The following is a 22,858-nucleotide window of genomic DNA, read 5'->3' on the forward strand; positions in this document are numbered from 1 at the left end:
CTGGGGCTGATGGGAGTTGTAGGCAAAAAACCTCTGGAGAGCTACAGTTGGCCACCCCTCCCATAGTGCTTGGCAATGTGGAAAACAGCTTTGCAGCTGCTTGTCAGTTTCAAAAAATAGTCTTGTCAGTTTCAACTGCAGGCTTTCTCCCTTTTCCTGTGCTCCTTTTCGTTCCCTTTCATTCAATGAACTAACGCTAAAATGCAAGTGCAAAAGCTTAATGACAAGGACTGAAATGGAAAGTTCTTGCTGGATGCTACAGCACAGTTGTGATAGGGCAATTAATAAGAACTTGGATTCCCAGACTATGCACAGTCTTCACACCACACACAAGTTGCTCAGACTGAATGGCCCAATGCAAAGGACACAGCTTTATACTGCCAGGCTAAGGCTCATTGGATCCTTCAGTCAGCTTATTAAAGAAGGTTGCATTGGATTCGCCTGGGCAGAGTATAGTTCTTCTGCTTGTCATCTTGAGGAGACAGAGTCAGCAGCCCTTCCTGAAGGCAGGCAGCTCAGTTGGCAAACAAGGTTTTGGAGCTGCTGGTCCCAGGTTCTGTGTTCAGGTCCTTGTGTTGCCTGATAATAAAAAGTAGACACAAAAGCAATTCTCTTAGAAAATAAAATGGAATACAGTTTTTGAATTATATTGAATATTGAGTCATATTTGGAATCTTTAAAAAAAAAAATTGTGATTAGACAAAACAGTATATATCCAGTGAGTGTAGTTTATCGGTAGATTGCTATTTTTAAATTGGGTCTGAAACCAGAAGACAGGGTTCTAGCAAGCTCCTTTTGTCTGATTTTTTCTCTCTAGGTAATGGTTTGGATTCATGGAGGAGCTCTAGAGATGGGGGGAGCTTTTATGTATGATGGATCAGCATTGTCTGCATATGAAGATGTGGTAGTTGTGACAATTCATTACAGGTTGGACATCCTTGGATTCTTCAGGTAAGACAGGTTTTTGGCCAGAACAACCTTTTCCTTCTCTTCAAGATTGTGGGCCTCTCAATATGCATCCACTCTGGGGACTTCGGGATCGGAAAATGGCGAGCTGAGCTGTTTTCCTTAACGGGCGCAGGCTGGCACTTCTGTTCGGGTAGTAAAAGGCAAACTAATGCCTTTTGCCTACTTTTCTCAGCTAGAGAATTGTCCAAGATATGCACAGATACTTTGAGGAGATTTACCTTGGCTGAAAGGGAGTTCTGGAGGGGGCTCTTTTGAGGTTTTGAGGGATCTCCGGAGAGAAGTTGCATATTCATCATCTACAGAAGTTTCCAGAGTCATTTATTTGACTTAAGCTCAACAGGATCCGAGTCTTCTTTTACAACTTTATCTACAAAATAAACAACTAATCTACAACTAATCTACAAAAGACTGGTGTCGATTTGGATAAACTACAAAAAAAAGGTATTGATCGCTATCTTTTCACTCCGGGACTAATTAAAGCTAAACAAAACAAAATTAAAAGGTGGGAGTTGGATATAATGGAAGACTGAAAGGAGGAGAAGAAAAGGGGCTAAATTTGAACTTTGTAAATTTAAAATACAGTGCTAAAAGGAGAAAGGAATTTATTGTTTTGTCTATCAGCAGTTGAGGAAGTAGCCCCATTGTCATAGATCTGCAGCACTCACAGTCAACACAGGAAGTATGTCAAACATCACGAGATTTCTCTACCAGCAAAACAAGACTTGGTGGCAGGAAAAGCAGGACGTACCAGAGGAAGAAGAAGGAAGCAAGAGAAGCAAACAGCCTGCTCTAGGATTATAATAGCAGAGAGAAACATTGGCGGCCATTGTTGGGAGCACAAAGTTTTAGCAACGTTTTTAAAGTGACTGGGACATTAAAAATTGGTGGAGTTAACTGAGTTGATAATTTTAAAATAAGGACTATTGGACAGTGGTGAAGAATATTTGAATTAGATTAAGGGAAAAGACGCAAAAGTTGCGTCCGCCATTTTGGGAAAAATAAAAACTTTAAACATTAATATCTACGCCTGGGAGGCTCAGAAGACGACGAAATTGGGTTCATTGGAAAGGGCAAGCTTCACTCTATTAAACCTGATGGTCCAAATTTAATTTGATGAGATAAATTTTTTTGATCTTTTTTATATGTCAGATCCGAAGCAAATTCGTACTAGGTCTGGTTCGATGGAGAATATGCAGGCCCAATTAGATGCAATGGAAGCTAGGATAATGAAGGGTGCGAAAGAAATTATAACTGCCTCTAAAAAAGAAATAAGAAAAGTTATTAGGGACTCAAAAAAAGAATTAAATAGAGATAGGGAATCTCAGAAATGAGACTAGTAATAACAAAAAAAAGTACAGGAGGTGGAAGAGAGAGTGAAAACACAGGATTCCACCTTATTAAAATTACAAGAAAAGGTGATAATACATGACTGCAAGTTGATGGAGACACAGATTCGTCTGAGAGGTGTACCAGAAGATGAAGAATCTGACTTGAAAGAACACATAATAAAAATAATTGCAGAATTTTTGGAGGAAGATCCTGAAGGGAATAGAAATATGTATGATTATATGTACAGAGTGAATTCACTCTATGCAAAAAAGAACAATCTGCCAAGAAACGTGGTCATAAGATTTATGACAAAAGAAATGGTGGGAAAAATCATGAACAAAAATTTTGAAAAAACATTGATAGTGGGAGGTAGTAGGATAAGAATTATGAAAGAGTTGCCAAGACAAGTGTTAAATGACAGGAATGCATATAAAAAACTGACAGAAAAATTACGTGACAACGGAATGAGATACAGATGGATAACATCTGAAGGTTTGAGTTTTGAACTTCAAGGGAAAAGGATTACAATTACAAACACACAGGAACTGCGTAGATTTTATGGAGAAAATAAAGAATTTGCACCATGATGGATTGCAAATTAATATCTTGAAATGTAAATGGACTAAATTCACCACAAAAAAGAAGGGCAACATTTCATTGGATAAAAAACCAAAATTGTAATATAGTTTGTTTATAAGAAGTGCATATTAGACAAAAGGATTATAAATTTTTATGGAATAAGCATTTGGGACTAGAATTTCATACATTGGCTGAACAGAAAAAGAGAGGAGTAATTTTTTATATTAAAAAAGAATTAGATCGGAAATTGGTTTTTAAAGATAAAGATGGAAGGTATATCGCAGTGGAAATTTTATTGAATGCTAAAAAGCTTTGTTGGTGGGACTTTATGCTCCAAATGGTGCAAAGGACACTTTCTTTAAAAATATTACGCAACATCTTGATGAAGTGACTTATGAGCAAATTTTGTTGGCAGGGGACTTTAATGGAACAATTCAAAATACACTAGATAGATCTTGGAAGAAAAAAATTGATAAAGAAGGGAAATTGCCAAAATCATTTTTTGAGCTGGTTAAATGAGAGAATTTGGCGTATATATGGAGGAAGTTCAATCCTGAAGTATGGGACTATACCTTTTTTTCAGCCAGACACTATTCTTTTTCTAGAATTGACATGTTGTGGGGTACCAAAGACTTGGGACTTATAACAAAGAAGATAGATATTTTACCCAAAATTGGAGCTGACCATAACCCAATAATGTGGATTACAAAATTGTCTAAAAAGTTGAGAAGATGGAGAATAAATGAAGATTTACTACAGAATAAAGAAATAGTGACATCTCTAGAAAATGAAACTAAAGCTTTCTTCCAAATAAATGATAAAGAAGATATAGAATTTCAGGCGGTGTGGGATGCTTATAAAGCAGTAATGAGAGGAATATTAATAACACTGAATAATAAAGATAAGAGAGCAAAAGATAAACAGATTTTGGACATTCAAAATGAAATTAAGAAAAAAGGTGAATTAAGAAAAAGGCCAGAGAAAAAGAAAATTATAAGGGAGATTACAATATTGCAAACACAAATGAGACATTTGTTAAATAAGGAAATGGAATGGAATTTGAAAAAATTACAACAGAAATCTTTTGAGGGAGCAAATAAACCTGGAAAGTACTTGGCTTGGCAACTGAAGAAAAAAAGAGAAAGTAAAATTATTAACAAAATTGTGGTTGATGGAAAAGAGAAGGTGGATCAAGAAGGAATAAAGCGAGAATTTTTAAAGTATTACACTAATTTATTTAAGGGTGTTAAAGTAAAGAAAGAAAGGATTGAAATGTATTTGCAAAAAATCAAAATAGCATCCTTAACTGAATATATAGAAAATTTTTTGAATGATCCAATTGAAAAAATAGCAATTGAAGCAGCGATTAATGTAATGAAAGTTGGAAAGGCACCTGGACCAGATGGATATAGGCAAAAAAAATTTAAATGCTTAAAGAAGAATTAGTACCGAAACTTCAAAAATTGATGAATGCGATAAGATCAGATGGGAAAATACACAATACATGGAAAGAAGCTGTAATTTCACTGATTCCAAAGGAAGATAGAGATGCCATGAATGTAAAGAATTATAGACCAATTTCATTATTAAAAGAATATATACAAGAATCCTGGCAGAACGGCTTAAACAAATATCTTTAAAATATATACAAGAATCCTGGCAGAACGGCTTAAACAATATTTAATAAATTTTATAAAGGAAGATCAAGCGGGTTTTCTTCCCAAAAGGCAAATAAAAGACAATATTAGAACTGTTGTAAATATTGTAGAATATTATGAGAGACATCCAGAGAAGTAAGTTGCATTATTTTTTGTGGATGCAGAGAAAGCTTTTGATAATCTGAACTGGGACTTTATGTTTGCAGTAATGGAAAAAATAAAGTTGGGGAAGAACTTTATAAGAATGATAAAGGCAATATATACTGAACAACGTGCAAGGTTATGTATATATGCAGATCTCATAGATGAAATGAAAATTAGCAAAGGTACAAGACAAGGTTGTCCACTTTCGCCATTGTTGTTTATAATGACTCTTGAAATCTTACTGATACAAGATGATGAAGAAATAGAAGGAATGAGAATTAAAGGTTTTACCTATAAATATAGAGCATTTGCAGATGATATGTTTATAAATGAAAATCCTATACAAGTAACACCTTTGTTATTAGCTAAAATACAAAATTTTGGAGAATTGGCAGGACTTTATGTTAATAAAGAAAAATCAAAACTTTTATGTAAAAATATGCAAGTAAATAAACAAAGGGAACTGCAGAGCCTAACAGGATGTGAGGTTACTTCTAAAGTAAAATATTTGGGTGTGGAAATAACAATGAAGAATATTGATTTGTTCAAAAATAATTATGAAAAGTTATGGCGGAAAATGGATGAAGATATGATAAAGTGGAACAAGCTTTATTTGTCATTGCTTGGGAGAATAGCTGCAATTAAGATGAACATTTTGCCGAGAATAATGTATTTATTCCAAACAATCCCGATTGTGAAAGACAGCAAACAATTTAATAAATGGCAAAGAAATATCTCAGAATTTATATGGGCTGGGAAGAAACCAAGGATTAAAATGAAAGTTTTAACAGACGCTAAAGAAAGAGGAGGTTTTCAACTACCAGATTTAAGACTATATCATGAAGCAGTTTGTTTGGTGTGGATAAAAGATTGGGTGACGTTATTGAATAAAAAACTTTTAACGTTGGAAGGTCATGGAAATAAATTTCGGCTGGCACGCTTATATGTACTATGGGAAGAAAAAGATGGATGGTTTTTTCTTTCACCATTGTATAAGAAACAACTTGCTAAATATTTGGATGAAGTATAAGAAATATGGCGATGAGAGAAAACTACTATGGATAGTGCCTGCAGAAGTAATAAAAATAGCAGCTGAGTTAGGAGAGGGAAAATGGATGTCATACAATCAATTATTAAAAATACAAAGCGGGAAAGTAGAGTTGAAAACTGCTGAGGAGCTGAATTATAAGTATGACTGGTTTCAAATGCAACAAATAAAGAGTTTGGTGGAAAGTGATCTTAAAACTGAAGGAATAAGACGAGAACAAACAGAAATGGAAAAAGTTCTGCTTGGAGATGATGAAAAATTAATTTCGAAAATTTATAAGTTACTTTTAAAATGGTCTACAGAAGATGAAGTAGTGAAATCTCAAATGATTAAATGGGCAATTAATGTAAATAAAGAAATTCAGATGGACACATGGGAATATTTGTGGAAGAACTCTATGAAACTCTCAACATGTCAGAGTATCAAAGAAAATTGTTTTAAGATGATGTACAGATGGTATATGACTCCTAAAAAATTGGCAAAGATGAACAATAAGATGCCAGACAGATGTTGGAAATGTAAAAAACATGAATGTTCTTTCTACCATATGTGGTGGACTTGTGAAAAAGCGAAAAAGTTTTGGCAGATGATTCAACAAGAGATTTCTAAGATCTTGGGATACGAATTCAACAAAGTGGCAGAGACTTTTCTGTTGGGATTACAAATGGAAAAATTTCCAAAAGAAGATAGGACTTTAATCTGGTATTTGCTCTCAGCTGCTTGGACATGGTATGCGCAGTTGTGGAAGCAAGAAAAAATACCAGAGAAATGGGATTGGAGTGTAAAAGTCATGACATGGAGTGAAATGGACAAGTTAACTAGAACCTTAAGAGACTATGATTTAGAAGTATTTAAGGTGGAGTGGAAAAAGTGCAGAAGATACGTAGAAAAATAGTGGAAAATAAAAGGACATTGGACAATTTTTGATAATGACTAAGTATAAGAGGGAGGAGGATATGAATTTTGATTCTTATTAATTAAGGGTACCTTTTAATACTAATATTTTAAGTATAGTACACCAGTGGGGGTCAAGTAACGGGGGGGAGGGGTGGGTAGAAAGTAATATGTGGGATAGAGGGAAAAAGTAGTTATTAATGATGTAAGAAATTGAATATACAACCATATGTTACCAATAAAATTGTTTGAAACACAATATGCATCCACTCTGGGTCCTGTCAATCTAGGGTTGCCAGCTTGGGTTGGGAAATACTTGGAGATTTTGAGGGTGGAGTCTGGGAACAGCAGGTTTGGGGGAGGTTGGGGACCTCAGTAGGTAAAATACCTTAGAATCCGCCCTCTGAAACAGCTGTTTTCTACAGGGGAACTGATCTTGATTATCTGGAAAACAATTGTAATAGCAGGAAATCTCCAGGTGCCACAGGGAGACTGGCAACCGTATGTCAGGCAGGTATACACTGGAAGTTCCCTGTTGAACATAGATTCAGGTGTGTGTGTCCTGATTTGGATTTGGATTATGGCATATGGGGAAAACCTCCCTGCCCCAATGTTATTGCCCAACCACAAGGACCTGCTGAAGATACAGATGGGCTATAAGTGTGCCAATGAGCAATATGCAGGTTTCCCCATGGGGAAAAACAGTAGCTTCATGGAGCCATTTGTCATGGGAGAGTGAAGCGTTGCCAGGTCTGACTCAGGAAGTATATGGGGACATTGTGGGTAAAGGCAGGAGGCTTTGGGGTTAGAGCCGGGAGCAAGATTGTGAAAAGCACAATTGAACTCTGAAGGGAGTTCTGGCCATCACATTTAAAGGAACTGTGCCTATTTTAAATGCCTTCCATTCATTGGGAATAATGGAAGATAGGGGCACCTTCTTTTGGGGCTCATAGAATTGGACCCCATGCTCCAATCTTTTTGAAATTTGGGGGGGGGGGCGGTTTGAGGAGAGGCACTAGATGCTATGCTGAAATGGAGTGCTCAGCAGGCCTCCCTGCTTTCTGATAACCCTGAAGCAGGGGGAGGGCCTCCAAACCAGGGGATCCCCTGTCCCCAACTGAGGACTGGTAACCCCAGGTCGTGGGTTAAACTCTCACGAAGGGCCTAGAGACAGGAGAAACTATATAACGTTGGCATGCGAACAGTCTAGTGGATTCTCCGTTCTTTGATTTGTATATGCTGTGTCTGTCTTGCTTTCAGTACTGGATCTGCAGAGGCCCATGGCAACTGGGGCTTATTGGATCAAACAGCAGCTCTCCGGTGGGTTCAGGAAAACATCAGGAGCTTTGGAGGAGATCCCCAGTGTGTGACCATATTTGGCGAGTCTGCAGGAGGCTTTAGCGTTAGTGCTCATGTGGGTATACCTTACAATGGTAGAATTGACATCTTTTACATCTGCATCATGGCACTCCCTTTATTCCCAAAGAACCTCTTCCCCAAAACCAAAAATCTCTTCTCCTAAGCTTCCCTCAACCACGTTTAGAGCAGGGGGTGCTTCAGAAGAACCCAGGAGGTATCACATTTCTATCTGCTAAGAGCAGCCATTGGGAAACTGCTGCCTCCATCATAGAAGGAGGCTTTGAACCTCTCAACATTTTGTGCTTGGGCCTAGCCGTCACAACAACCATTTTGGTATGATCCCCACTCTGTTCTTAAAATTCCCCAAAAGCTGACAGGTGCAGCTAGGTTATAGACCCCTGCTAAGCCATTCCCAGAAACAGAGGTCCAAAGATTCCCAGGGATGGAAAAGCCAGAACAAGTTAATGTTCAAAAGAAATCATTGAGGAGACTCTTTCTGCCCCCATTATTAGTATAGCAGCCTACGGGGTTTGGACTAGCATCCCAAATAATGAGATTTATCCTGGTTCCATCCAAAAGAAAGAACGACAGAGAGACCAAGGAAACCTTTTGAAACAAATAGGTTAGAACAGGTCAGGTGACATTCCTTTATAAAATCTTACAGAATTGCGGGGCGGGGGGGGGGGGGGTTGCTGGCCTGAGCCACCCAAAAAAAATGCTTGTGCCTGAGGAGAACAAAACATAAACCCTTCACATTACCAAAGGGAATATCCCCAGCTACTGCCTAGGCCTTCTCAGGTCAAGAGGCTTCATTTACACCTCCTCAGGGAAAAAATATCTTTGTTATTCAAACACCTCAAATGTTTAATGCATCCTATTCTGCATATTTTTTTCTGTAGCTATTATCTCCGTTGTCCAAAGGTTTGTTTCACAGAGCCATATCGCAAAGTGGAGTTGCTCTGCTTCCGGGTTTGTGGACTCCCCACCCAGAAGTCCTTGCTAAAGTAAGTGTGCTGTTGTTTAATGCTGGGATTGTGCACTTTAGAATAGCACCATCCTCAAATGGCTTACTGTAGAGAAAACCCACAGAAAATAATTCCAGAGAATTTTTAAAAATCCAAGCAAAATGGATTTCTTCATTAGACTGAAGTGAGAAATCTGATTGAATAGAGTTGGAAAAATGATGGGTGGATTCAGAGAACTATTTACCAAAGTGGTAATCTACCAAGATGTGGATGTAACATCACATCAGCCCTTTGCAGGTAATACAGTGGCACTGTGATTTGTGAAACGCAGGAGCCCACAGGTCCCCATGATACCACCTGATATACACAATGCTTCCCACAATCTGTTGTTTGGGCTGGAAACCCACTGAAACTCAGAATGGCAATTCTAACCAGTTTGATGTAGTGGTTAAGTGTACGGAGTCATATCTGGGAGAACCGGGTTTGATCCCCCACTCCTCCACTTACTGCTGGAATGCCCTTGGGTTAGCCATAGCTATCGCAGGAGTTGTCCTTGAAAGGGCAGCTGCTATGAGAGCCCTCTCAGCCCCACCCACCCCACAGGGTGTCTGTTGTGGGGGAAGAAGATATAGGAGATTGTAAGCCACTCTGACTCTTTGATTCAGAGAGAAGGGTGGGGTATAAATCTGCAGTCTTCGTCTGAGGCTGTATGTGTGAACCAAGCCGACCTCTTTCATCACCACCCCAGTTAGGCCATGGCTATTATTCCTTGCTCACATCACAACTGCTTTTAATTGCATGTCTTTTTTTATCTCAAAGGAAATAGCAGACGTCTCTGGCTGTGAAACAAGCAGTGCCGAAATGCTGCGTTGCTTAAGGAGTAAAACAGAAGAAGAACTAATATCCCTAATGAAGGTAGGTGAAAGGCATGTGAGGGTCCTAGCTGCCAACCAAACCAACAGGAACATGATACCCTGAATCCTATTTGCCAAGTTAATTAATGAAGGCATTCAAGGCTTGCTCTCTACACTTTTTGTCCATGAGGGTTTGCAGGATACTGTCCACGATGAATATAAAACAGTGTACTGATTTACATTGTGCAGAGTTTATGCTGGTTGGGACTGGGCCATTAAACTAGTCAGTATTCCAGGATGTAGAAAAACAAACCTTTCACGTTCTCAACTGCGTATTCATTTCAGATATGAATAAACACCCACCACTGGGGGATGTATGCATGTATTTATTAGATAATTTGTGTACTGCCTCTCTGAAGACCTGTTCTAGAAATACAAGGTGAAAAACAAGTTCAGAAATTCAGTTCACCAATCAAACAGCAGACACCATTGGCTTTACCAGCAATCAGATATTTTGTTGTACAATTTTTCAGCATGTTCATACACTGAAAGCCATGAGGACTCCATAAAGTGGCTCCACAACTGGCAGCCATTACTTGAGAATAGGCTTTTGAGGACCATTTGTATAACAGCTTTCCCCCTGCTGCCATGATCCTGTAGCTAGGCTTCCCAACCCCCCCGCCCTGGCGGGGGACCCCCACATTTGCAGCCTCCTCCCCCTCTCTCCAAAAATCTGGAAGTGGAGGGGGGGGAACATGCATGTAGGCATCATATCATTGTAGAGCTCCTGCAGGTTTAGAAACCTGCAAACTTATCCGTATGTAAAATGTGTGCCTTTAAGGCTGCGCAGGAAACAGGAATGGCTTCATTGGAAAGGGTCAGTAATAGTTTCCATGGAGAACGGCCCCTCCCTTTCTTTTGCTTTCGCTTTCACAGCAAGTAAAGTTCTGCAGGAAGAAGATCTAGTAAGTATTTGTGTGCGTGAGAGAGGGAGGGGGCAGGGGATTCACTGGTTTGGCGGCCCTCCCCCCCTTAAGAAAGCGTGGAGGGGAGCGAAATGTCTACTGGGCACTCTATTATTCCCTATGGAGAACGATTCCCATAGGGAATAATAGGGAATTGATCTGTGGGTATTGGGGGCTCTGGGGGGGCTATTTTTTGAGGTAGAGGCACCAAATTTTTAGTATAGCATCTAGTGCCTCTCCCCAAAAGCCCCCAAAGTTTCAAAACGATTGGACCAGAGGGTCCAATTCTATGAGGCCCAAAAGATGGTCCCACTATCCTTAATTATTTCCTATGGAAGAAAGGCATTTTAAAAGGTGTGCTGTCCCTTTAAATTGGATGGCCAGAACTCCCTTGGAGTTCAATTATACTTGTCACACCCTTGTTCCTGGCCCCACCCCCAAACTCTCCTGACTCCACCCCCAAAGTCCCCAGATTTTTCTTTAATTGGACTTGGCAACCCTACCTGTAGCTGCTAACGCGTTTCTGTGTGTCATGGTGAATGGTTCATGGGCTGGCTAACCTTTCCTATGAAGGAAGGCTAAAAAGTCTGGGGCTTTTCAGTACAGACAAGAGATGAGTAGGGGTGACATGATAAGAGGTCTATAAAATTATTCATGTGGCAAAATTGAACAGAGATAATTTTTTCTCCCATAGTGCTAGAACTCAGGGGCAATACACTCATGATGAAGAGAAAGGATTTTATTCAATGAATAGTTAAATTGTGGGATTCACTGCCAGAGAATGCAGTGATCACCTCAAGGATATGGAATTTGCAATAATGGAAAGTTATGGAATTCCCCACCAGTAGAACCTCGTGGCGCAGAGTGGTAAGCTGCAGTAAAAAGGTAAAAGTAGTCCCATATGCAAGCACCAGTCGTTTTCGACTCTGGGGTACTGCAGTCCAAACTCAGCTCATGACCTGAATTTGATCCTGGTGGAAGCTGGGTTCAGATAGCCGGCTCAAGGTTGACTCAGCCTGCCATCCTTCTGAAGTCTGCCATGAAAACATTGTGAAAGCAACATCACCCTAGAGTTGGAAACTGCTTGCACGGGGGATTACCTTTAGGCAGTAAACCTCTGAATCCCAGAGCAAGGAGGCAACATCAGGGGAAAGCCTTAGCCACTATGCCCTGTTGTTGACCCTCCAGACTGGTTGGTCACCATGTAAAACAGAACACTAGACAAGATGGACCACTGGTCTCATCCTGCAGGACTCTTATATTCTTATGGGTCAAAGTGAGTCTCCAGTACCTTGCTTCCTTGCATTTCAGGCAGTAAAGGGATGAATTGGAAACCTGCACCATAGCTGTGTCTGAATGTTCCAGTTATCTGGCTGCAGTGGGGAACAAAGTGGGTGGGGAATGGAAATACCACCTTGTAGCTGCTGGATCCTTTTTGGACCCTGCCCATGAAGGGGGAGGGAGAATGGGGGCTGACCATCCATGAGTTCCCCAAAGTATGAGAGAATGCCAGGTAACTCAGAACTTGCTTCCCTTACTGTAGCATGATAACATGAGGTTGTCTTACACAGGAGAGTTGCATCATTCCGTGCACCAGCTGCTTAGCTTCTTATGCTTCCACTCGCCATCAAAATCTTGCCTCTCATTCATTCTCCCAGCTCCTTTCCATGACCATCTTTTAAGTCCTGACCCAAGAGCTGCCATTGGCCTGGGATCCAGAGGCAGGGTCCTCCTGACTTCCTCCTTTCCCATCCTCTCCAGCTTGAAGTGATGCTTTCCCCTGTTAGGACAGCTGCCAGTTATCTAGCCATATTCCAGTTGATGGCCTGCAGGGCATAAGAACATAAGAGAATCCATATTGGATCAGGGCAGTGACCCATCCAGTCCAACACTCTGTGTTCCTCAGTGGCTAGTGGGTTTTGTCCTTTGCCACATATTAGTACTGCGGCTGTGTTTGGTGATACATCCAAGAATCTGTCAACATGTGTGTGGGTGTCTGGACCATACAATGCAGACAACCTGTTTACATACCCTCTGTATTCTCTATTCTCTATATTCACCCTGCTGGTGGTTCAACGGGTTCTTCCTTTTGACTGGATGGAAGTCAAAGTGACTTCCTACTTCTTGCCACTGACCATAGAGCTACTTGGTGTGGGTCAAGGAGGTGCTGATGCTGCCCTAGACTCTGTGCATGCACAAGCATAGGAATCATTACAGTGATCCTGAAAACTTGCTGTGTAGTTGGAACACGGCTGATAGAAAGCTCACAAGCTAAGTTGAGCTTATGCAAGTGCCTGGATTCGTCGGGCTTTTCATATGAAAAAAATGGTTCTAGTTCAATTTTGCTTCATTCTAACGATGAATGTCTTGCAATGTTCTAACTATAGGCAGCAAGCACATGTTTAATTTTTTTTTCCTTAAAAAAAAAAAACAGTTACAGGAAGTTGCACCCATGTATGCAGTTGTGGATGGCAAGTTCTTTCCAAAGGCACCTGAAGAGCTTCTGGCTGCAAAGGAGTTCAGCGCCATCCCCTATCTAGTTGGTGTGAATAACCATGAATATGGGTTTGGCATCATGATCATAGTAAGACATCTCCTTCTTCTGCCTGTATCACAAGTTCCTGCATTATCTAAAAAAGGGTCTTGGGGATTGAGTCACATGTTATAAAGCCTTTGTGGACTCTATCGAACGTGCATCTAGAGTTCCCTACCAGGAGCTCAGTCCTCAGGTGCACATGGGCCTGATTCAGATCGGGATCATGGTCCACAGACTGAGGGCCTTAGGCCGCCCTCTCCCCTCCCGTGCCACTGTCTCAACCTGAAAGAGCCCTAGGGAGCTGCTATTGGCCCTACTAGGGGGGTTAATGTGTGTTGATGGAAAAATTGTGGGATGGGAAGGAAGCCCCTCCCCCTTTCACATCACAGTTCTGGTCTGAATCAGGCCTGGAAATAAAGTTCCCAGCAGGAGAGAGCCAGTGCAGTATGTAGTTAAGAGTGTTGGACTAATACCTGAGAGACCCAGGCTCAAATTCCCCACTTATGCCATGAAAACTGCTGAGTGACCTTGGACCAGTTACACCCTCAGACTAACCTACCTCACAGAGATGATGTGAGGATAAAATGCAGGAGAGGAAAATGGGGTAAGCCACTTTGGGTGCCCCTTGGGGGCATACATTACATAAATACAGTGAATTAATTGATTAAATCTGGCAGACATGAGGGCTCTATGATCACACTCTGGGAACATCTTGCAGGATTATTTTACAGGAAGCTCAACAGCCTCTGTTGCCACTGCTTTACATACCACTCCCATTTCTTCTCCAGTCTCATGTTAACCATGTATTAACCACAACTTTGCAAAAGGGAGTAGGAAAGGAACAGGAGGCAAGGTGAGAAACCAGCAGCAATTCAAGTTTAAGGAGTTGAATAGATTTTGCTAACTCCCCAGAAGGCAGATGGGTATGATTTCAGCAACAGCTGATTGAAGTAAGATAAACCCAGCACTGAGAGGCTGAGGCTCAAGAGGCAGAGCATCTGCCTAGCATGCGGAAGGTCTATAGTTCAGTTCCCAGCATCTCCTGTTAAAAAGACCAGGAAGTAAGGGATGTGAAAAACCTCTGCCAGAGATCCTGGAGAATAGCTCCCAGTGTGAGTAGACCATACTGACCTTGATGGACCAATAGTCTGATTCAACCTAAGGCAGTTTCAAGGGTTCATGTGTATGTAGTTCTGCAAAAGCTATTTGTGAAAAAGAGCTATTCCGTCCACAGAATATCTGAGTAGCAATTGCATTAACTGTATGTGGTTTTAAGGCCATTACAATCAGTCACATAGACTGAGCATAAAACATGGATCATAGCTTCTGCTATGTCCTTTCAAGGACAAATCCTGTGATAGCTATGGCTAGCCCAAGGCCATTCCACTTGCTCCTGCTGGAGTGGCCTTGGGTTAGCCATAGCTATCACAGGATTTGTCCTTGAAAGGGCAGCTGCTGTGAGAGCCCTCTCACAGGGGGAGAAGACATCGGAGATTGTAAGCCGCTCTGAGTCTCTGATTCAGGGAGAAGGGCGGGGTATAAATCTGCAATTCTTCTTCTTCAGGCTAAAAAAAGGCCCATACATATGTTACTTAGGCTTCCCAATCCCTAGGTCCCAGTGGGGGATTCCCCGGTTTTACAGGCTTCCCCCTGCCCACAGCCAGCTGGCCAGTGGGGGAAGCTCCTCCCCCACAGCCACCCTGTATCTCTAGATCTTGGGCAGGACCTGCAAACAGGTCCAGTTTTAAAATGTGTGTGTGCCTTTAAATTGGAGCAGGAAGTACTTCATGGGGAAGGGTTAGCAACAGCAGACCTTGTGAGAGTGCAGCCCCTCTGTTTGTTTTGCTTTCCTTTCGGACAAGTGAGTGTGTGTGTAAAAGAGCAGCGTAGCCCCTGTACTTTCCAAACCTCGTTGTGGAGGCACCAGAGACTCCTGCTTTGTTCTACTGCTTCAGACCAACCCGGCTGCCCACTTGCACCAGAGACAGTTAAGCGTGTGTGAGTGAGAGAGAGAAAACGGGGGGAGGGGAGGGAACTCTATTATTCCCTATAGAGACTTAATCTCATAGGAAATAATGGAGAATTGATCTGCGGGTATTTGGGGCTCTGGGGGTGGCTGTTTTTTAAGGTTGAGGCACCAGATTTGCAGCATAGCATCCAATACCTCTCCCCAAAATACCCCCCAAGTTTCAAAAAGATTGGACCAGGGGGTCCAATTCTATGAGCACCAACAGAAGGTGACCCTATCCTTCATTATTTCCTATGGAGGGAAGGGATTTAAAAGATGTGTGGTCCTTTTAAATGTGATGGCCAGAACTCCCTTGAAGTTCAATTATGCTTGTCACACCCTTGCTCCTGGCTCTGCCCCAATGTCTCCTGGCTCCGCCCCCAAAGTCTTCTGGCTCCTCCCCCAAAGTCCCCAGATATTTCTTGAATTGGACTTGGCAACCCTAATGTTACTTGAGTGTTACATTACATTGCTGCCATTAAAGTGGCATGATCACATACTGAACAACACCAAATGCAAACATATATGTTTTTAAACACAGTTGATGAAATCAACAGATATAATAGATGGCATGGATCGGGAGAACATCACTGCAGCATTCCAACCTGTGGCCTCCAGTATGGTAAGAGAGAAGCAGATACTCTTTATTTTTGAGATCACAAATGTCAGATTTGCATACAAATTCCAATGTGCCTGGAAAGACTTTTAAAAATTTACTAACCCTTTGAAACAACACTGGGAAGATATTATTGTGCAGATATCTTGGCATCATATTATGTCTGTTTTGGCTTTGAGAATCTAGCTATGAATCTTTAAAAATGGGAATAAGGGGAATAAGTACACAAAGATGTAGCATAGGGTTGCCAGCCTCCAGGTGAAGGCCTGGATGTCTCCCAGAATTACAATTAATCTCTAGGCAATAGTGATAAGTTCTCCTGCCAAAAATGGCAGCTTCGGAAGGTGGACTCTGTTAGTATCACATCTGTGCAGGGCTTCCCCCTTCCGCAGTCGGTGGACCCCAAATCACCAGAAATTTCCTAGTCTGAAGTTGGCAACCCTAATGTGGTTACAGTGAAATGATAAGAAGTCCTAAAGTTCCTACTTTAAAGTGTTGGTTTAACAAAGTTTGGGATATTCTGATCCAAGATAAATTAGCTACCAGTATCGCATTGCAAGATAGTTCTAAAGCAGGAGACTGGTTTGCTGAAAAATGGTTTGTCTTTCTGGAGTACATAAATAATAAGGAATCTAATTTTGGTAAAATTCCACTCAAATACATGAATATTATGCTTTATTAACTGTATTTTTCCTTGTGGCTTGATGGTGTGTTGCATAACTGTTTTTTATTACTTGCTTTTTATTTATATTCCTATGTAACTATGTACTATCTGATTTTTTGTTCTTGTTTGTTTGTGGTTGTTTTCCACACGGAAGTTTTAATAAAATTTAAATTACTAAAAAAAAAAAAAAAGTCCTAATACCCAGTAAAGCACTTTGGAAAGGTCACCAACAGAATCAAGCTCAATTCCCAAATAGGGGAATTCTGTAGACATAGTTTTACTTGATTTCAGTAAGGCTTTTGATAAGATTCCACATAGTATTCTTGTTGGCAAATTGGTGAAACGTGGTTTTGATCCTGTTACTGTTAGGTGGATTTATAAACTGACAGATCACACTCAAAGAGTGCTTGTGAATGGCTCCTCATCCTCTTAGAGAGGAGTGACAAGTGGAGTGCCTGAAGGATGGATCTGTTTTGTTCAACATCTTTATCAGTGATTTGGATGAAAGAATAGAGGGAATGCTCATTATATTTGTAGGTGATACTAAATTGGGAAGGATTGCAAATACAGTAGAAGACAGAAACAGGAAGGATACAGGATGATCTTGACAGGGCTAAAACTAATAAAACCGGCCTAAAACCGATAAAATGAATTTTAACGGGGATAAATGTAAAGTTCTGCATTTAGGTAGGAAAAATTCAATGCATCATTACAAGATGGGGGAGACTTGCCTTGGCAGTAGTCTGTGTGAAAAGGATCTAGGGACCATGGACCATGATGGACTTAGTGGACCATGGACTTAGTGGACCATGCCCTGAACATGAATCAGCAGTGTGATGCAGTGGTTAAAAAGGCAAATGCAGTTTTGGGCCGTATTAACAAAAATGTAGTGTCCTGCTTTAATTTGCTCTCAGCTGCTAGGACATTGTATGCGCAGCTGTGGAAACAAGAAAAAACACCAGAGAAATGGGACTGGATTATGAAAGTTTTATCGTGGAGTGAGATGAACAAACTAACTAGAACTTTAAGAAACTATGATTTAGATATATTCAAAAAGGAGTGGAAAAAATTTAAAGGATATATAGAGAAAGAGTGGAATGTAAAAAGACATTGGACAATTTTTTAGTATTAATGAGAAAAAAAATATTGAACTTTGATTGGTTAGTAGTACCTGTAGAATTGAACTTAAATCTATAACTTCGGGGAAGTCAACATCGGAGGGAGGGGGGGATTGAATAATCATATGGGTTAGTATAAAATCTAATTATTAAGTTTTGTAACCATATGTTATCAATAAATTGTTAAAACATAGAAATGTAGTGTCCTGATCATGTGAAGTGATGGTATCGCCTTGCTCTGGTAAGACCTCATCTGGAGTATTGTGTTCAGTTTGGGGCTCCACATCTTAAGAAAGGTATAGACAAGCTGGAATGGGTCCAGAGGAGGGCAACAAAGATGGTGAGGGGTCTGGAGACCTTGTCCTATGAAGAAAGGTTGAAGGAGCTGGATATGTTTAGCTTGGAGAGGAAGTAGCTGAGAGGTGATATCATTACCATCTTCACATACTTGAAGGGCTGTCACATAGAGTATGATGCAGAAGTGTTTTCTGTTGCCCCAGAGGTTGAAATTAAATCAAAAGAGTTTCCAGGACAACATTAGGAAGAACTTTCTGAGAGTTAGAGCGGTTCCTCAGTGGAAGAGGCTTTCTTGGGAGGTGGTGGGCTCTCCTTCCTTGGAGGTTTTTAAACCGAGGTTAGATGATATCTGACAGCAGTGCTGATCCTGTGAACTTGGGGGGAAGTACTTGTGAATTTCTTGCATTGTGCAGGGAGTTGGACTAGATGACCCTGGCGGGGGGGGGGGGTCCCTTCCAACTCTATGATTCTATACTAGGAAGATTAATAGCACTGAAATCAAAGAACCAACCTGCCAAAAAAACAACAGTCCCAACCTGGATAGCCCAGGCAAGCCCAATCTCATCACATTTCAGAAGCTAAGCTGGGCCAACCCTGGCAAATACTTGGAAGGAAGACCTCCTTGAAATACCAGGAGCGGGAGGCAGAGGCAGGCTGTATCAAGCCACTTCTCTGAATATCCTACATGCCCCAGTAGGAGTTTCCAAAAGTCACCATAACATCTAGGTATGCATGTACACAGATTCAGACACACATACACACACACACACACAAATACTCCACTGCCCCCCAAGAAAAACACCAAAATGCTGGAAAGAATCCTATCAGTTAATATAGTTGAATGTGGGATGTGGCTGTTTTGTGGCACATTATTTCCTCCAAAAAGCTTTTCGTAGAGGTTATACTCACACCATTGAAACAAATCTTTCCAATCATAAAGAAACATGACCAAAGGCTACGGTTTCTCCAAACAATTAGCACTTTAGACCAGTCCATGAAGTGGTACCGGCGCTCATGGTAAAAAGATAATGTTATAAATGCCCTCAGCATGCCTGGCGTTTCCTTTCATTGCAGGGGCTCTCGCCTGAATCTGCAAAGAAGGTATTGGATGAGTATCTGGGAGACACAGAAGATCGTATCAAGTTACGAGAGCGCTTCCAAGAGCTGATGGGAGATGCTATCTTTGTGGTTCCTGCTGTTCAAACAGCAAGAAGCCAGAGAGGTGAGCTTTCTAAAATAACAGAACTCTCATAGCAGACCTTTAGAAGGCCTTTGGCCAAAATTTCTCACTGGGTTTCACATTTGGATTTCACTGCCAAAATATGAGTCCTTTCTGTAAAGAGATACTAGATGTGCTGTGAAGGTACTCTCAACGAAGAAGATTTGTTTCATTTAGGTCTACTTCACCCTTGTGGCACATTTAGAATTTTGAATGGTTCCCACAAAAGGCGGAGCCAAACCCCCAATGGCTTCCACAGGAGGAAGAGCCAAACAAAATATCTCCATCCTTACACCTCCTGGGAATAACAAAAACCTGAAGAGGGAATGGATCCACATTGAAAGGAAAGCTCGGGTGCTTACCAGTTCTCTCGATTTTCCACTGGAAAACCTTTTCATTTGAATGAATACAGGCAATAACAAGTCCTGCCTTAAAATGGCCCCACCCACTTTCTGAAAAGCTTGGTGGGCACCAAAGGAAGTACTGGTAGGCACCATGGTGCCCATGGGCACCATGTTGGGGAACTCTGGTCTGCCTCAATCACACAGACATGGGGAGAGGGGGGTCCAATCTAAACAGCAGAGGTTAAGGGGGGTTTCTAGAAAAAGAGGTGCCAACACTCTCAAGAGAGAAATGAAGGAACAATACAAGGGTGCCCCTCGTGAACTTTTAAACATTTGTTGATAATTTTGTTTCACAAAGAGGGTCCATAACTCTGTTTCGCCGCGTTTGCCCAGAAAAAAAGCCCTAATAAAAGTGATAAAAGTGATCATATCATATATATTTTCATTGCTTTTTTGGTAGGAAAAAGCCCAGCAGGAGCTCATTTGAATATTAGGCCACACCGCCTGTCCTGGGAGCATGTGGCTGTTGCCTGGTGGGTCAGGCTGGCTGGAGCCCTGGCCAGACTGGTAAAGCTCTGCTCCTGTGCACTCCTGAAGAAAAAAAGCCCTGCATATTTTAAAGCAACTTCTTTGGTTACCAATAATGTTTCTAGGCTCATTTTAACGTGCTGATCCTTTCCTTTAAAGTCCTGAGGCCCACGTTGTTAAAGGGTCCCCTCTCCTGGTATGAACCTGTGCTCCAGCACAGATCCTTTCAGAATTTCCTCCTAGTAGCTGGAAAGAGAGAAACAAGGCTGGGAGAGTTGGCAAGAGCTTTTCGTCACATGGAGAGAAATAGCCATGTGTGTGAGTGGGCTCTGTCTTGGTGCTGCTCCTTCAGCTGACTGACCTCTTTCATGGACTCTGCAGCACCTCACTACCTGCCGTGGAAGTTGTATCACACCAGTCCTCTTGTCCCCAACTCCTTTGCTGCTGTTTGCCATCACATTTCTTCAACCTGATGCCCCCCTCCCCAGGTGCCCTTCCTCCTCAAACTCTGCTGCAGTCCTGCTGGCAGGGAAGGAGTAAACAACAGAGAGAGGCCCACACTTTCAGGTACTTAACCTCAGGGGATGCCTTGTGGAGAAAAGAAGGCGCTTTGTCATAATCCTCTTCCCTCATGAGCAACATGTTGTCTACTACATTGGTCACTATAACGGAGACCTCTTAATTTCCGCACTCGGATAATCAGTAATGTGTGGGTTAAAATTTTCCTCTTATCACTGTGCAAGCACTGCTGAAGGTGGTATAATGCTCAGTATGCGCTAAATAGTTTTGAATAAACAGTAGTTAAGTAGCGTCTCTCCTCCCATGCATAGCTGTTTTTACCTAGCAGTAATAACAACCATGTCTGTCTTCTTAGTTTAGATAGAAACTAGGGGTGCTGATCGATTAAGAATTAAGTGAACCATATCCTGATGGTGACTAGACTTTTAGAGGGAATAATGGAGAAGGGATAAAGTCAGCTGACGGGTGTTTTTTTCCAGAAAGAAAGCAGCAGGTGAGGAAATAGCTAAAGATCTCTTTGATGGAGAAATGCTGGCAGCTACATTTGGAAAAGAAAAAAAGTCATTTGGAATGAACAGAAAAAAATGGCAAGGTCTCATGGAGCTCTGAGTCATATGGTGAAAAAGCAGCTGGTGCCCTGTGGTGTGTGTACGACTGAACCGTGTGTGCTCCTCTGAAGCACCACTATGACTGTGGCTTCCTATAGAGCATATCCAGCAGTTTGGGAAGCTGTACCACTTTAAGGGTTGCCAATCCCCAGGTAAGGCCTGGAGGTTTCCTGGAACTGCAACTGACTTCCAGACTACAGAGATTAGAAGAAAGTGCTGCACTGGAGGATGGACTCTGGCATTTTTTCTTAGCCTCCCCAGTCTCCACCCCCAAAGCCTCCAGGAATTTCCCAACCTGGGGTTGGCAATCCTAGCTAACAGTGGCTCTCTTTTCTTTTCTCCAGATTCTGGTGCTCCTGTCTACTTTTATGAATACCAGCATGGGCCCAGTAGGTTCAAAGATATCCGGCCAGATTTTGTGAAGGCAGACCATGGTGACGAAGTATTCTCTGTTTTCGGATTCCCATTCTTAAACGCATCACTCTTCGCTAGTAAGGGTATGGTTACAGATTAATTTAATAGCAGGCGACCTTCAGAAATGCATTAGCTGTGTGCAGCATTACCATTGTGATTGTCCTCTATTTTCAATGTGAATTACAGCAATAGTATACCCAAACATAAAATCCAGATTTTAAAATAAAACAAAGCAGAAAAATTATAAATACAAAACTGCAAGACCCAAAATACAGATCCTAATCAGCCTCAATCCAGGCTCTGTGGAAATATTTCCCTGTCCATCTGGCAAATTTTCAGCTGAGGCTTGAAGGGGGAAATGAGGCTTGAGGGAGAAATGGGTCTCTTTTCCAAAGAATTTTGGTAAACACAATGATAGAAATAGCCGAGATCCCTCAGGTAAGAACAAAACCAAGACAGTGTTGTTCTAGGACCTGGGAGATCTGAGTTCAAATCCCCATGCTGCCATGACCTTGAGCCAGTCACTCTTTCTCAGTCTACCCTACTTCACAGGAAGGTTGTTGTGATGACAAAATGTGTGTGTGGGGGGGACACACAAGCTCTTTGGAGAAAGAGCAGGTTACAAATGCACTAATTAAATAATAACGTAAGGAGAGTTCAGTAAGCCTCAGCAGTTCACCTTGAAAGAACTGTCCCTTAATCATTAGGAGTCTAATGTCTTCTCCTCATACTGTGCAAAAGGCAGCACATCTGTTTCACCTGCTGCAGTGGGGAAGGTGGGGTGAGTGCTCAGACTATGAGATAATTTGCAAGGGGCCCCCCAAGTTTTCAACTGTCTAAGGGCCTCCACAGGGTTTAATCCAGCACTGGTTAATTGTGCAGATGAGGCTGTCTTCTACTGGTCAGTCTTGTCTGCTCCAAGTGACAGCCTCTCTCCAGCATCTCAAGTGGAATTCTTTCTCATCACCTGTTACTTCTTAAATCGGAGAGACTGGGGATTGAACCTGTGACCTTCCACATGCGAAGCAGTAGGGCCAGCTCACCCACTAGGCAAACCAGGTGCTTGCCTACGGCGCCAGGAGGGGGGCACCAAATTGGGCTCCCTCCCAGTGCCCATGACAAACAGCTAGTTTGCCTTCCTCCCCCCCCCTACTGCTGCCCTTCCCTTGCACTCTGCCTGCCCCCCCCCCCCCCGGTGCGATCTGAGCACACCACGCCGAGGC

At 41.8% G+C, this 22,858-nt stretch overlaps 1 protein-coding gene across 1 annotated transcript in view; it reads left to right on the forward strand.

Annotated features, from left to right (window-relative positions):
• LOC132582736 (fatty acyl-CoA hydrolase precursor, medium chain-like) overlaps positions 1-22,858 on the forward strand; it is a gene marked incomplete at its 5' end in the record, with an annotated part of 44,269 nt that overhangs the window by 20,114 nt on the left and 1,297 nt on the right. The window contains 8 exons of the mRNA XM_060254437.1: positions 818-951; positions 7,882-8,035; positions 8,880-8,984; positions 9,765-9,860; positions 13,205-13,348; positions 15,850-15,930; positions 19,078-19,225; positions 21,566-21,718. Coding sequence (XP_060110420.1) covers positions 818-951; positions 7,882-8,035; positions 8,880-8,984; positions 9,765-9,860; positions 13,205-13,348; positions 15,850-15,930; positions 19,078-19,225; positions 21,566-21,718 — 1,015 coding nt within the window. The remainder of the gene's footprint in view (positions 1-817; positions 952-7,881; positions 8,036-8,879; positions 8,985-9,764; positions 9,861-13,204; positions 13,349-15,849; positions 15,931-19,077; positions 19,226-21,565; positions 21,719-22,858) is intronic.

Source organism: Heteronotia binoei, chromosome 14 (assembly GCF_032191835.1).
Source record: "Heteronotia binoei isolate CCM8104 ecotype False Entrance Well chromosome 14, APGP_CSIRO_Hbin_v1, whole genome shotgun sequence".
Classification (NCBI taxonomy): Eukaryota; Metazoa; Chordata; class Lepidosauria; order Squamata; family Gekkonidae; genus Heteronotia; species Heteronotia binoei.